Consider the following 17,036-nt stretch of genomic DNA (forward strand, 5'->3'; position numbering starts at 1 on the left):
TATCCATAATATCGGTAACATCTAAGGACATGGCAATATAGTGTCTTCCTTAATGTGGTGGTCTTCATCTCAATGGCAAGGGCAACCTCCACTTCAGTGTCAACATGCCAGGCCATCAAACATTACATATGTAATCCATTTGACCCCTAAGACGCTATGAAGTTTTGGGTAGAGATGAAGTTGTTCCTCTTGATTGTCTTGTATGTTAAGTTATGGAATCGTTTATAAAAAGCTGACATGTTTGACAGGGTTTCTTGAAGGCTTTAACATATCTCTGTGTTTTAACATGGAGCTCGTGGCCCAGGGGTGGGGGAGAAAGCTCGTGGCCCAGGGGTGGGGGAGAAAGCTCGTGGCCCAGGGGTGGGGGAGAAAGCTCGTGGCCCAGGGGTGGGGGAGAAAGCTCGTGGCCCAGGGGTGGGGGAGAAAGCTCGTGGCCCAGGGGTGGGGGAGAACAAAGAGCGTTAGGGACTGATGGCAGGGGGTCTGATGAGTTTTTATAAAGGAAAACAGTCTATTAATTCATTTTTTTCTTATTAGAGTACTCGATTAATCGTAAAAATAAAAAAATCGATAGAATACTCAATTTCTAAAATAATAGTTTACTACAGCCCTACTAGTGAGTAGGGATTGACCGATATTGATTTTTAGAGCCGTTACCAATAATCTGTGAAGTTTTCAGGCCGATAGCCAATAATTTATACCGATATGCACCGCGCCAACAATGTTTTTAATACTGGGGTTGGGGAACTGGGGGAAGGGGGGGGGGACACTGCGCCACCAATGAAGATAACTCGCCCATTAATTCATATACAGGAGGCGGGTGCTGGCTGCAGATTCATATAGCCGCACTCTACCTCTATGAGCGGTAGCTGCCGCAGATCGCAGCTACTGCTCATAGAGGTCGGGAGCCGGCAATGTGATTCTGCAGCCAGCACCCGCCTCCTGTTGAATTTAAATGAATGAGTCAGTCAACATGACCACAGCCCCTCCCCTCCTCTTATTGGTGGCAGCAGCACAGGGGGAGGGAGACACCGCTTCCTTCTCCCCTGTGCTGCTGAGGGAACACGGATCGCGCTGACAGCAGCGCGATCCTTGTTCCAGATTAGTTAATCGGCAAAATAGATGCCGATAACTTTCAAAATCTTGAATATCGGCCGATAATAAATCGGAAAAAACGATAATCGGTCGATCCCTACTAGTGAGCGCTTCCATTATGGAAGCACTCACTAGTATAGAATAGGACCAGGGAGCAATGAATACAGCGCTCCTGGTGCTGCTGTGCTCCCCACTCCCTGGTCTTCTCCAGCTTCAGTATGTAGTGTGCGCACTATGACCCGACGCTGTGCGATGTCCGGTCACAGTGCAGCGAGGTGCCCGGAGAAAAACAGGGAGCAGAGAGTGCAGGGAGAGCCGCAGAATCTGCAGTGTGGCAGCGCCATATGGAGCAGGAGAAATCAGCTACATTATACACTACTCACAAAAATAGATATTTGACTTTGGGTGAAATTTATGGAAACCGTAAAAAGTTCACTCTACAGTGATATTATATCATGAAAGTACGGCATTTAAGTAGAAGCAGCAATGGTGATTTCCTCATCTCAAAAGCCAACCCCAGTGGTGGGTATACCTCCACAAAAATGTAAATGTCTCAATAACTTGTCATGTGGCCTTGAGCATCAATTACAGCTTGACAAAGACGTCCCATGCTGTTCACAAGTCGACTTACTGTCTGCTGAGGCATCCCACTCTTCTTAAAGGGCGGCCCTCGGGTCATTGAGGTTCTGAGGTACAGAGTTACGAGCCTCTACACGGTGACTCGGCTGATCCTATAGGTTTTCAATGGGATTCAGGTCTGGAGAAAGTGCAAGCGACCTCGTTTGAGGTCCCCCAGTCTCCAGGAACTGTTCCCTAATGACGTGACCTCGATGAGCTGGCACATTGTCATCCAAGAAGATAAAATTAGGCCGGTGTTGTTCATGCAGAGGCACAATGACTGGATTAATGATGGTATTTAGGTAGTACAGCCTTGTAACTGGACCATTCACAAAGTGTAAGGCAGTTCTGAAATGACTGGGCACACCTCCCCACACTTTCACACCACCAAAGGCAAACAGTGGCTGATGCATAGCGCTCTCCTTGACGTCTCCAACATCATTGGCGAACATCATTTCTGCTCAGCATAAATCGACTTTCATCAGTGAACAGCACTGAGGCCCACTGGTCCCTAGTCCAGCCTAGAGATGCTTCCTGACCCATACAAGACCTCCCTTAAATGTGCCTGGAGTTGTGTGGCATTTATCATCCGGTTCCGCAGGGCATTGTTCAGAATGAAGCGGTCATCAGTGTGGGATGTGGCACTTCTCTGCCTTTCTGTGACTCTTCCAGTCTCTGTATCTCTAATACAACCTGCTGATGACGCTCTAAGCTCAGTGGCCACATCCACCTGAGAACATCCTGCATGAAGCCTCACAATGGCGAGGTACTGGTGATCAATTGTCAGGTGTCGTCTTGGTCTTATGATGTCAAATTGTGAACAGCATGATGAGGAGAACTGTCTAATTGAACCAGGAAATTTATTGGGCAATTCATGGATCAAACACCTGTTGAGAATTTTGCCATTAAAGGGATGGTCTTACTTCAGCAAGTGGCATTTATCATGTAGAGAACGTTAATACAAGGCACTTACTAATGTATTGTGATTGTCCATATTGCCTCCTTTGCTGGCTGGATTCATTTTTCTATCACATTATACACTGCACGTTTCCGGTTACAGACCACCCTGCAATCCAGCAGTGGTGGTCGTGCTTGCACAATATAGAAAAAAAGCACCAGCCTATGTGCACTCCCGTGGTCCCAGCCACCAGAGAGGCTGACGCTTTTTCCGGCAGTGTGCAATCACGGCCAACGCTGATGGATTGCAGGGTGGTCTGTAACCATGGAAACGTGCAGTGTATAATGTGATGGAAAAATGAATGCAGCCAGCAATGGAAGCAATATGGATAATCACAATACATTAGTAAGTGCCTTGTATTAACTTTCTCTTCATGATAAATGCCATTTACTGAAGGGAGACAACCCCTTTAAGCCCCTTGAGAACAGAGAAGTTGTGCAAAATGTACTGAAACATTGAACAGTTAGACATGTGCATTCAAAAGTTTAGAGAAGGTCACATTAAGTTCACCTGTAAAAGGTTAAAGGGCATCTTAAGTTCATCCTGAAATTTCACCCACAAGCCAAATATCCCTAACTTTTTGTGAGTAGCGTACGTCTGATGGGGTCTAGTCTGAGGTCTAATGAGGAATGGGGGTCTGATTTGAAGTCTAATCATCAATAGGGGTCTGATCTGAAGTATAATGTAGAATGGTAGTCTCATCTGGTGTCTGTCCTGAGGTCTAACAATCAATGTGGGTCTGATCTGAGGAGGAATGGGCATCTGATGAAGATTGGTGATCTGATGTCTGATGGGGGTCTGATTTGAAGTCTGATGAGGATTGGGGTTCTAAGGAAGATTGAGGGTGTGATGGAAAATATATATTTTCTTCCTCTAGGTTCATCTTACAGGGTGAAAAACATGGTACGCAATTTTACTGCACACATTGGACAACTCGGGGGGTAATTTCTTAATCTGAAATACGCCTCAATTAGGCGTATTTCAGGTACAGATTGCGGAGCAACGGTTAGTTGCACCGCAATTTGCGACTTCTCCCAGCTCAAGACAGATCTATAATTGTGGGCATGGCGTGGGCGGGCCGGCACGCCCATCTCATTTAACATTTTTCTACACCAGTTTTAGGCATAGAAAAAGGTCTAAATGTAAAACAACTAGGAAGCTGTCTTGCATTTAAAACTATTGAATGATCCACCGCCAGTTCAGGGGTTTATTAAGATCGGAGTCTAAAACGGTCATACACGGCCACACAGTGTGCACACAAATCACGATGGAAGCACCTGTATTTGAATTTCCTCGGGTTGCGCCTCCTGTCTCTGCTATTATGGTAGTGAGGGCAGGCATATCCTTGGCGACACAGCCGGGGTGGTTTAGTGCACTGCTCCGTTTTATAGCTGGCTAGCACAAAATTTGTATCTGTGAAGAAAAAAAAATGAATGCTAAATATTAGCCAGATATTGGATCAGTAAAATTACATTTTTAAATTATCAAGAGAAGCAGCTGAAGCCAATGGTTAGTAGTAATAGGTTTACTCTAAAGCAAGAATGCTCAGGTAGACACTTCAATACCTCCCAAAAAAAAGTTTAGCCCAGATTTACTGATGTGTCTGCGACATAAACATGTCTTTAAAAAAAAAAAAAAAAAAAAAAATTTTTAAAAAAAGGACGCATTATTGGTGCAAATTAACAAATCTAGGGTTTATACACTTTTTTCCAGACTTGCTCGAAATGGGGGTGCAGCCAAGCAGATAGTAAGTGGGGCTTCGCTGGAAAAAGGGTGGGCCTAAGATGCGCCATCATTTTGACACAATTCTAGTGTAAAAATCTGTCTCATAGTAAGCCATCCGATAGTCGGCATAGTTACCCTGGGTTCACACCTGAGCGTTCTGAAAGGAGCGCTCTGTATGCGCGATTGTACCGGCGCTTACAATCGCGCATACAGAGACAAGCGAACGCCCATTGTCGCGCGTTCCCGAAAGTCTATGTACGGGGACGCGTGACAAAATGCCCCAAAGAAGCTCAAGAACTTTTTTCAAACGCGCTGTAAAATGCTCAAGTGTGAACCAGGGCCATAGGGAATCATTGGTTCTTGCCTGTTGTGCGTTTTACAGCGCGTAGGAAAGCGCTGTAAAACGCTCAGGTGTGAACCCAGAGTTAGAGAAGAGTGTCTGTCCATGCATCAGATCTATCATCCAGCCTCAACCTCAGTGATAAATCTGGTGGAGGTCTAGACAGCCTGTCTAAGCTTACACCATCTTTTGCATTAGCAAATCTGGGCCATTATGTTTTGCCCAGTTCTTAATTTACATAAAGAAAGATGGCAGGCCACATCACAAGATCAGTTTATAGACCAAGCACAATATGCCATAATTACAGCATATCCAGCGAAAAGCTCAAAAATTAGTAAAAGATCTCAACGATGGAATAAAAAAAAATATATATAATAAAAATGCTGCACTTCCTAGATCTACCACCAGGTGGCAGTCAGGGGTACTTGGCGTAAACCCAATAAGACGTTCACACTGCGCTAGATACATAACTAAGTTATTTTTTTAATAAGTCATTTTTTCCCCCATTCTTCCTCAAATCTATGGTAATTGGTTTGCTCAAGTACATCTCCTTATGCTAAAACAATCTATGTAAATTATGAGTGACTTTGACTGCACAATGGAATCCTTCTAACAATAAAAGCAGCTCGTCTATGCAGCTTCGCTGTTAATATATTGAGGAAAAGGGAACATAGCAGGCCTCGAGCTGTAACACGCGTCTCCTGCACTGCATGGGGCCCATGTCTACATGCACTGCATGGGGCCCATGTCTGAGTTGTCATCTACGACTGAGCTGGCAGGAGGCTTCCAGATGGCAGACACCCGGGTGTAGCCTAGATTTCTGCCCCATATATATTCAACATATCTTACCAAGAAAGGGTCTCGTTCTTGGTTACAAGACCACTGCAGCCACTCACTGGCCTCAGCAGACACGTGTGCAAGGATGGCACATCACAAGACAGTTTTAAAAGGCATGCACATTTCTTTCTATAATAAAACAGTCCTGCCTGCCCGTGAAGTTTCATTTATACCAGACAAGCCCTTCAAAAAGTTAAGAATATAATCTTGTAAGGAACAACCCAGTTTAGTGGCTTTAATCCCCTTCCCAACCAGTGCCGCACATGTATGGTGCTGGTCGGGTGCCTGCTCCAGAGTGCAGCAAGCACGTCAGCCGCCTGGTAGCTGCCGTTTCACACAGCAGAGGTCCGGGGTTAATGTCAGTGATTGGTAATAATGCCGATCACAAACATTTGACCCCTCAGATGCCGTGGTCAATTGTGACCATTCATCTGAAGCAGTTTTCCCTGGGATCTTACAGGCAATCGGGGGAGCCGTTCATTCCTTGTAGTAGCCTCGGTCCCTTTGAAGGATCCAAGTTGACTACAGCAATCTTGTACTTTTAAAATAAACCTATTTATCCTGTACTGTGAACGCAGATTCGCCACTTATGTCGCTTCACCTTCCAAAAAATAAATAAAAAATAAGTCAATAAAAAGGGATTTAAAAAGTCACACACTAAAATCTGCAAATGGCACAGCAAAAAACGAGCCCTCACACAGCTCCACAGACAAATATAAAAAAAGTTATGGGGGTCAGAACAGGGTGCTACAAAGAAAAAAAGATTTCCAAAGTTTTCGTTTTTTTTAAGTATTAAAGCACAAGAAAACTATATAAGGGTACTTTCACACTAGCGTTCGAAGAATCCGTCAGGGAGTTCCGTTGCCAGATCCGGAAATCCGTATGCAAAACGGATATCTTTTGTTTCCGGATCCGTTAGACTTTTGCATTGCAATACCGGATCCGTCTTTCGAGTATTATCCAGAACTATGGATCCGTTATTTAATTTTTTCACATCTAGAAAGCACTGCGCATGCGCAGACTGAAAAACCGGATCTGGCGATGTGGTAATTCTCTGAACATTTAGTACCGGATCCGGCATTAATACATTTCAATGGAAATTAATGCTGGATCCGGCAAGTGCAGTAGTGTTTTGGGATTTAGGCCGAAAAAAAAAACAAAAAAAACAGCATGCAGCGGTATTTTCTCCGGTCAAATACCGTAAAAGGGACAGAACGGAAGACATCCTGATGCATACTGAACGGATTGCTTTCCATTCAGAAATGCATTAGAACAAACCGGATGCGTTCTTTTGCAGTATCGAGATCCTTTACCAGATTTCAATACCGGAAAAGAATAACGCCAGTGTGAAAGTGCCCTAAATGTGGCATTACTGTTATTTTACAGACCTGTAGAATGAAGGTAACAGGTCAGTATTACCACATAGTGAACGCTGCAAAAACAAAACCCATAAAACTATTGCGGAAATGGTATTTTTTCCAATTCCACCACATTTGGATTTTTTTTCCAGTTTCCTACAATGTAGTATGCAATGCTAAATAATGCCATTAACCCTTTCTACCCCTGAGGTTTTTTGTTTTTGCATTTTCATTTCGCGCTCCCTGCCTTCCCAGAGCCATAACTTTTTTATTTGTGTGTTCACATAGCCATATGAGGGCTTGTTTTTTTGCAGAACAAGTTGTACTTTACAACTCCAATATTGCATGTGATGTAGTGGGAAAAAATTCCAAATGGGGTGAAATTGTAAAAAAAACAAACAAAAAAAAAAAAAAAGTATGGCTCCGGGAAGACAGGACGTGAAAAACTTATAGCAAAAATGGAAAGCCTAGGGTTGCAAGGGTTAAAAGGGGTCGTCCAAGTTATATATATATTTTTTTTATTGATGACCTATCCTCAGGATAGGTCAGCAATATCAGATCAGCGGGGGTCCGACACCCGGCACCAGCGCCGATCACCGCTCCCTTCTCTTCATGGTTTACCTGCTCGCTGTTGACATCGCAGCGGCAAGCAGGTGTAATTACAAGAAGCCGTCCCATTCACTTCAATGGGACGGCTCTGTAGTATGGTGTATAGGAACGAGACGTCCTATGAAGTGAAGTGAATGCTCACCGCTGCCGTTTTGAAAGCAAGCAGGTAAACAATGAAGGAAAAGCTGCGCTGGCACGACGTGTGCCTTCTCTTCAACCAGCAGATCGGCGTGGGCCGGGTGTCAGACCCCCGCTGATCTGATATTGATGACCTACCCTGAGAATGGGTCAACAATAAAAATAACTTGGACAACCCCTTTAAGACTTTGACAATACTCCATGTGACAGATTACTAACACCCTGTTATACCCTTATGCCCTCTCTCCTTTAAGCATGTTCACAGACAAAGGACCAACCTGTTGTCGAAAAGAGCAGAACAGTCTTATATAATATGGCTACAATTACAAACCACTGCAAGGCGTTGCTGTTCAGCTCCTCAAGAAGTTAAGATGGAGCTGCTGCGGGGCTTACCTTGCCACCTAGGATCCTCTCCCAGAATTTTCTCTATCATCGCCTGGCTGGCCAAGACGCCTGGCTGTAGGTCGGGAATTCCTTCGCTTCCAAGTTGCCCGTTCTGTAAGGCTTCCTGTGCTTGGATTTCCCTGGGTGACAAAAATGACATTTGTTTATGACCTAACGCACCCATAATAAAAAGTGACAAGCAAGACCATATAAGAACCATGGCATCTAAGGGTGGCAACGTGCGTCGCTTGCCTGGCTATTAAAGCCACAAACAGTAAGCTGGCAATACATGAAACTATCTAAGGCCCCATTCACACTGTATTTTTGGTCTGCATCCGATCCTCAGACCCTGTAATTTCAACGGGGCGGCAAAAGATGCGGACAGCACATTATATTAAAGGCATTGTCTCATGAAGGCAACCCCTGTCCATACGCCGTATTACGGCAAAGGGAGGGCCCCTGTTTAAAGACAGAATGGAGAGCGGTTCCCGTTCAGGTGGGCTCCAGCCGTCCTTATATCTCATAGATGTCTAATTACCCCCATGTAATAGGCCTTTCCCCTGCAGGTGAAAAGAAGTCACTGGCCGTGGCTTCCACCAAAGAATTCAGCTACTTCTTGGGGTGCCAGGACTTGCGTGGTAAGCTTTCTGAAAGGGGGTGTCTCCAATGGTGGGGTAAAAGAAAGATTGGGCATGTTACGTTTCAACATGCCTGGACCTGGAAACATCTCGGAAACCACCTTACTAATGGAAATACACATCCATACAATGATACCATTACAAGCACACAGGATTGGCAAGAAAACAGTAACCGCAAAGAAGAGTCTCACCTTATATCGTAGACAGGAGGTCTAAGGTCATGAGGACCATGGGCAAAGGCACAATGGGGTCCATTCTTCACACAATGCCCTCGAGCATCTGTTTCATGAATACAAGTACCAGTCTTGTAATATCGTAGATGATACTTTCTTTCGGTGTCGCCTGTTGTCCTATGCAAATATGGACAACTGAAAGACAAAAAAGGGGGAAACAATATTAAAAAAAAACAAAAAAAAAAAACATGTTAAGCTAATTAATACAACAAAGGTACCGTTTTTAAGTTCTCGTGGCGCATATAACGCTATTTGATCAGTCTAATATGCTCAAATGTGGTGACAGACACCCTTTTACACGACGACAAGACTCCGAAAAGTTACACAACCAAAAACATTTGTGTGAATTGTTCGGAACCTGCTGTCACATAACTACTGAGATTCAGCTGTACAATCACAGAAAAGTCACCGTCACTCACAACTTTCATTGTGGGCTATGATTGCAATGTCGTGTGAGACTTGCAACCAAAAATCCAAAAGTGTGGAATTTTCAGAGATTGTCACGCCGCAGTCATGTGTCACTTTGCGACCCCATGGACAAATCAATAGATGTGTTGTGGCACGACACATTAACCTCTTCACATGTCACGAGTTTGGAGGGGCCAAAAATACTGACACAGCCTCCAGAAGCGTGGACCATAAGGGTCCATTCACACGTCCATCTGTGTTTTGCAAAACACGGAGACAGGCAATGTGCATTCCACATTTTGCGGACCGCACATTGCCAGCACACTCATAGAAAGTGTCTTTTCTTGTCCGCAATTGTGCAAATCCGCGGATGCGGACAGCACATTACGGCCACATTAAAAATGAATGGGTCCGAACCGGACCAATTTTGCGGATGTGTGAATGGACCCTAAGAGGAAAGGAAGCAAAAACACATCAGGTCATCTAAAGCGTAAGGTTGCCTTTCATATCAGCTTTAATCCTACCGGCCCTTTAAGACTGATACAGACAGATATTTTATGTTAGGCGCTGTTCACATTATCACTGAGACTTCATTGCAGATTCTGGCACTATTATCGCACAGCGCTGTTCACATCATCAAAACCAGAAGACTCTAAAGAACCCCGACAGACCTTCCTACCAGTCAGTGATCTCCCATTTGTGGCTACCCAGTTGCTGCAAAACTACAACTCCCATCATGCCCTGGTAGCCACAGGCTGTCGGGGCATGATGGGAGCTGCCTTTTATCAACAGCTGAAGAGACCGTTTTCAATGCTACAAGGGAATGGAATCTGTCATCTAGGTAGAAATGCAGAAGTAACCCATCAATCCCAGTCATCCATTTGGTATTTAAGGGGGTTGTGTCAGGAAACATATTCTACAGCACCTGGATCCGAGTACTTTTGTAATTGCATGTAATTCAAAATTTTGCATAGTCGGTGAGTTATTCATTAAAATGTATCTGTATAGCGCCACCTGCTGTTTGTTCTTTTCCTTAATTTTCTTCATCTCACTGAGCTGGTCACACATGCCCAGTTTACGATTTTAACTGCCACCAGCCTATGGTCTATCTAGCAGTAGTATTGGAGCAATGAATGAGGAGATCTCTGGATCCATGTGAGGTACAGGGCTGGTTCTAGCTTTGTTAGAAAGAGATTGCCATGGACTATATGATGGCTTTTTATTATATTTTTTTCCTTTAAGGGTTATATCTTTTGTGAGATTCAGCAGGAAACTGAAGATGCCCTTTAATAGCATTTAGCGAAAAAGGCAAGAAGAGGGGAAAAGGCGCTCATAGGGTGGTATGTACGTAATGGAGAGGGTCGTTTTGGAGAAATTCAGGCTCACCTTGTGTGGTTGTGCTATCGTAGGCACAACACTAGTGTACGTTGGTTATGGTGGGAGGTCTGTGCTGCCAGTGTCTGGTCCTCACTTGGACGGGTTGCCAGCCCTTGTGAGGTGAACAATAACATGGGAGGTGATGGGACCCATAAGAGGGTCCACACCCTTGGTAGAGACACTGTCGGCGCAGATGTACGACCAGGTCAGTATTTGATACACACTTTATTTCAAGGTAGACTGCATATAGCATTTAGAGATATGCTTTACAGCAGCCATCATGGTCGATAGAAACAATGGACAGGAAGGGACCTCTGAATTCCATGGGAGAGTTTTCTAGGCATGCTCTGTGACGTGTGCAGAGGTCAGGAGGGGGTAGAGGAGCTGCAATATCACCTATTGAGAATGCTGGATCCTGTCCTATCTATATAGAGGTGTTATCGATCATTGTAATCCTGCCTGTGATAAGGAGATGACTGCAGTGAAGTGATGTGTACAGACCAGGAAGACGCGCCTATTAATTGACCTAGTGGCCAGTGTGAAAACCGTGGGATTTTATGGCATTTTTTAAAATATAGATGGAAAACTAAAGACATTCCCTAAAACCCTTTCTGAAGATACATTCCCTTAAGGCCTCATGCACACGACCGTGGTGTGTTTTGCGGTCCGCAAATCGCGGATCCGCAAAACACAGATGGCGTTTGTGCTCATTGCGCAATTTGTGGAACGGCACGGACAGCCTTCAATATAAATGCCTATTCTTGTCTGCAAAGTGCAGACAAGAATAGGACAGGTTATATTTTTTTAGCGGGGCCACGGAGTGCTGTCCGCATCTTTTGCGGCCCCATTGAAGTGAATGGGTCCGCATCCGACCTAAACCCGATATTTAGGGTGCATGAGGCCTTAGTACACGCAACCACAAGACATTCATAGAATGGGACTGGGCACGTTATCTGTTAAAACTTAGGCAGCGCTCCACCCTGTTCCTCATTATTGAGGATGGTCGTTTAATCGTCTGCTCATCTGCGCTGTATAATTACACCGTACGCCTCTGAAGAGGGAACCACTTACAGGAATTTGAGACGCTTGTGCAGATGCCTTTCAAAAAAAGGGAAAAAAAAACAAAGACGAGCGTCTTGCAGGAAGACGCTGCTGTAAGTGGTTTGCATAATACATCAGCTATAAACAGGTAAGCGTGTAGATGGAGCGGCGTTACATTTTCAGCACATCAAGGCTGTCATGGCAACAGAGCATTAGCCCGCCGATAGCGCGCCGCCAACCCTCTGCCTTTAACTTGGGCTGCGGTCTGTGAAAGTAAAAAATGAAGGTGAACGATTCCTGGGGGCTTTAGCCGTCGCTTTCTGCTCGTGCCTGTGTAGTGTAGAGACCCGCGCGTCTCATAACCTAATAAAACGGAATGACATCTATACAGCACAGATAAATCTCAGGAGCTGGGGGGGCAAAGCACTTACACGGGACTGCCGGCTTCCTCACTTCTGGGAGACATTTCGTAAAAATCTTTATGGCAGCTCCGAAATTGTACATTATTACACACTCCGATCTGTGCACAGAGGCAGTAAAATGTACAAATACAGGCAGCGACTGGAAATGCGGACCACCATCATACTGTAAGGCTACTTTCACACTTGCGTTTTGTGCGGATCCGTTCAGATAGTACAAACGGATCTGAGACGGGTGCATTATCTTTAACATAGCCAAGACGGATCTGTATTGAATACTATTGAAAGTCAATAGAGGACAGATCCGTTTTCTATTGTGCCAGAGAAAATGTTCTCAGACGGACACCAAAACGCAGCGTTTTGGTGTCCGCTTGCAAAGTGGAATGGAGACGGAACTGGTGCAAACTGATGCAATCTGAGCGGATCCTTTTCCATTCAGAATGCATTAGAATGCAAAATGTGAAAATGAAAATGTGAATGAGGCCTTAGTGTTTGGTCAGTGATTTCCATCAGTGATTGCGAGCCAAAACCAGACGCAGATCTTTCCCTTAGGCCTCTTGCACACGGCCGTGTGTTCCCCATGGCCGTATTGCGGCCCGCAATACACGGGACACCGGCCGTGTGCATTCTGCATTCACTTGAATGGGTCCGCAAATCCGGAGATGCGGTGTGGAACGGAAGCACTACGGAGTGCTTTCATAGGGTTCCGTTCCGTGCTTCCGTTTTGCAAAAAAATATAGAACTCGTCCTATCTTTTTGCGGAACGGACGAATCGCGGACCCAATTCAAGTGAATGGGGTCGCGATTTGCATGCAGCTGACCCACGGTCGGTGCGAGTGCATTGCGGACCGCAATTTGCAGTCCGCAGCACACATTCGTGTGCAAGAGGCCTTATACCTTATGTCTGTGGAGGCTCCGCTCCTGGCTTTGGCTCACAATCACTGAGCAAACACGGGGCGACTTAAATCGACTATCCCAGGAAATGTTTTGTGCATGTCATCCCATGGATTGCAAGATGAAAAACAACATGGGTTTACTTCAGGGAGATCATGTCAAACAAATCTTATAGATTTTTTTGACTGGGTGACTAAAATAATAGACGGTGGAGGTGCAGTAGACATCGCATATCTAGATTTTAGTAAGGCTTTTGACACTGTCCCACACAGAAGACTTATCAATAAACTGCAGTCATTGAGCATGGACTCCCATATTGTTGAGTGGATTAGGCAGTGGCTGAGTGACAGACAACAGAGGGTTGTAGTCAATGGAGAACATTCAAAACAAGGTCATGTTACCAGTGGGGTTCCACAGGGATCTGTACTGGGACCAATTTTGTTTAATATCTTCATAAGTGATATTGCAAAAGGCCTCGATGGTAAGGTTTGTCTTTTTGCTGATGACACAAAGATATGCAACAGGGTTGATGTTCCTGGAGGGAAACGCCAAATGGAAAAGGATTTAGGAAAACTAGAAGAATGGTCAGAACTCTGGCAACTGAAATTTAATGTGGATAAGTGCAAGATAATGCACCTGGGGCGTAAAAACCCAAGGGCAGAATATAGAATATTTGACACAGTCCTGACCTCAGTATCTGAGGAAAGGGATTTAGGAGTAATTATTTCAGAAGACTTAAAGGTGGGCAGACAATGTAATAAAGCAGCACAAAATGCCAGCAGAATGCTTGGATGTATAGGGAGAGGTATAAGCAGTAGAAAGAGTGAAGTGCTTATGCCGCTGTACAGAACACTGGTGAGACCTCACTTGGAGTATTGTGCGCAGTACTGGAGGCCATATCTCCAGAAGGATATCGATACTCTAGAGAGAGTTCAGAGAAGAGCTACTAAACTAGTACATGGATTGCAGGATAAAACTTACCAGGAAAGGTTAAAAGACCTTAACATGTATAGCTTGGAAGAAAGACGAGACAGAGGGGATATGATAGAAACTTTTAAATACATAAAGGGAATCAACTCGGTAAAGGAGGAGAGCATATTTAAAAGAAGAAAAACTACCACAAGAGGACACAGTTTTAAATTAGAGGGGCAAAGGTTTAAAAGTAATATCAGGAAGTATTACTTTACTGAGAGAGTAGTGGATGCAGGGAATAGCCTTCCTGCAGAAGTGGTAGCTGCAAATACAGTGAAGGAGTTTAAGCATGCATGGGATAGGCATAAGGCCATCCTTCATCTAAGATAGGGCCGGGACTATTCATAGGATTCAGATATATTGGGCAGACTAGATGGGCCAAATGGTTCTTATCTGCCGACACATTCTATGTTTCTATTTATGTGGATCCATTGACTTGAATGGACAACTGACCCAAAAAATGGACAGAAAGTAGGACAAGCTTAATTTTTTTTCAGGATCCGCATACTCGAAAATAGGAAAACGGAACGGATTCCGTGATATCGGACAGCACTATGATTGGTGTCCGTATTTTTGCAGAGGCAATTGAAATTAATGGATCCGATTTAAATCGGAACGGAAACTGAGTGTTATAACGGACGTGTGAATAGACCCATATTCCAAGTTTCTTTTCAGGATGGACCCATTCATCCATCACCATTTCCTTAATGTTTTCATTTATGGGGAAGACCCTGGATCGTTTGACCTTCAATCCACCAAACATGTCCTCCACCACCATGGTATCCCTGACAGCCTTTAAAAAAGGTCACTCATCTCACTGGGGGTAAAGAAAAATTTCCTAGAGTCCTCGACGATGTCACCCTCAGATAGGGGGTCGTCATCCTCTTTTTTAGAGGATGAGGCATCGTCCTCTAAATCTTCGGCGTCAGAGGAAATATCCGCCACCCTGGGCCGTTTAGGTGGGCGAGACCCCCGGGTATCCTCACGGAGGGAGGCCAGTGAAGACTTAACCTCCTCCTGAATCATGGATCTGAACTCCTGCATAATTGAGGGCTGTTCCTCGCTCACTAATTTGGCAATGCAATCCTTGCAAAGTTTTTTAGTATAGTCATCAGGAAGCCGGACGGAGCACTGGATGCATCTGGCGGTTTTCTTTGACTTTTTTTAAGTTAGTTTGGCCTAAAGTGAGAGAGGCAGCCCATTAAAATTTATGCCAATCTGGTATAGGAGTATAACTTAGATGCAGTATACCAGCAGACCCCCAGGGGGAGAGGAACAGTGGATACCACTAGGGTGCACCCCCCCTTGCCATCTGTGAAACTGCCGGCTGCCCAGGTGGGCTACTCACGCAGGGGCGCTCTGGAGCGGTCTGCTCCGGCTCCTTTTGCTGCGTCGTCTTCTCCTGGTCCGACATGTCCTCCGGTCAGAGAGCGATGCAGAGAGCGCAGCGGGAAGAGTGCTTGGAAGCATTTTTTTTTTTATATAGAGGCCCCGTCCACTTCCGGGTTTCGCTGGCATCCCGGACGTGACGTCAGACGCGCGCGACTGCGCAGAACGTCCTTCCGGTAGGCTCCCCCACAGGTAGGTAGGCAGGCGACTTGCGGCAGCTCAGGGCAGGCTTCCCTCAGCAGGGAGCGTGACCCTGGCGTCACCCTGCCAGCTTTAGAACTAGTCTGCCGGAGGCAGGGGACGCTTTCCTGGATGATGAACCCGCAAGGGAGGCCACAAGCACCGCCGATGCGGTCACCCAGGTACCTTTAAAAAATAAAAAAACGAGGTCCACTTCACCTCCCTGAAGCCAGAGAGGACTTTTCTCTGTCCTGGCCGCTATAGGGGCAGGAACACACTGGTGAATGGTGGTGGGAGGGGTCCTTTTAAACCTCTGTTCCTGCCCCTACAGAGGTCAGGGGTCAATCTCTCTGGGCCGCCATGGTGGTGAAGTGGAAATTAACATTTTATTTACAATTATTAAATTTGTCCAATTACCTTTGAGCCTCTGAAATGAAGGGATGGAGTTTAAAAAATGCTTTAGTTCCTCACATTTTTATGCAATTATTTTGTTCAACCCACTGAATTAAAGCTGAAAGTCTGAACTTCAACTGCATCTGAATTGTTTTGTTCAAAATCCATTGATGTAATGTACAGGACAAAAATGAGAAAAATGTTGTCTCTGTCCGAATATATATATATGGACCTAACTGTATCTTCACCCTGACGCTGAGCTGGAGCGGTTTATCAATGTAAGGCATCCGGGTCATTTTACATTATGCCCCAGGATGTGGAATTTATGCAAATAACGAATCAATTTCTGCAATTCTGTAGTTCGTCACCAGCGTACAGCGACGCTGCACCAAAGTCCGGTGGGCTTTGCTTATAAATCTTACAAGTATTTTCCACTCATCCAATAGGCTTCTGGAGTCGCAGCAAAATTCCCCTGGTATTTCTGGTCAATCACTGTATAGTCCGTCACTGGAGTAACTAGCAGAGCAAAATGTTCTCTTCTTGGACGTACGAATAAGTACGTTCTGCAGACGGATCGCTGACCCCATTTTAATAGCCGAGTAAAACCTGCCAGGATTACAATGCAGCTAAACCGATTAATCGCTTCTAAAAGTGAGATGAAGAACAGAGCGGCCATTTCCAATTTAAAAAAAAAATTTTTTATAAAAAAAATAAAATACACTTTATATACAAATGAAAAGGACCAGACACAAACCATGAAGAAGTGTGGCACCGGATCTATACCAGTGTATTACTGTACTGCGGCGGCAGCAGGGAGCGCACGGCGTCATAGCAACCAATGACGCCGTGCGCTCCTGCTCTCAGCAGGAATCCAGCCCGTGGTTCCACGGACTGCTCACGGCTGTGAAAAACGGCCGTGTGCATTCGGCCTTAGGCTGGGTTCACAGGGGCGTCACGTTTTTGGCTCCGGATGCGTCTCGGGTGCATTACGGCAAACCCGCGCGAGTAGGTACGCAATTGGAGTCCGTTT

General features: G+C 45.2%; 1 protein-coding gene across 2 annotated transcripts in view; it reads right to left on the minus strand.

The window, feature by feature from the left end:
- Window positions 1-17,036, minus strand: part of UNKL (unk like zinc finger) — a 77,968-nt gene that overhangs the window by 44,843 nt on the left and 16,089 nt on the right. For both annotated transcript variants that reach the window (XM_044303305.1, XM_044303304.1), the window contains exons 3-5: window positions 8,892-9,068; window positions 8,072-8,202; window positions 3,949-4,084 (exon numbers count right to left, since the gene is read on the minus strand). In XM_044303305.1, the coding sequence (XP_044159240.1) occupies window positions 3,949-4,084; window positions 8,072-8,202; window positions 8,892-9,068 (444 nt within the window). The remainder of the gene's footprint in view (window positions 1-3,948; window positions 4,085-8,071; window positions 8,203-8,891; window positions 9,069-17,036) is intronic.

This window comes from Bufo gargarizans, chromosome 8 (genome assembly GCF_014858855.1).
Source record: "Bufo gargarizans isolate SCDJY-AF-19 chromosome 8, ASM1485885v1, whole genome shotgun sequence".
NCBI lineage: Eukaryota > Metazoa > Chordata > Amphibia > Anura > Bufonidae > Bufo > Bufo gargarizans.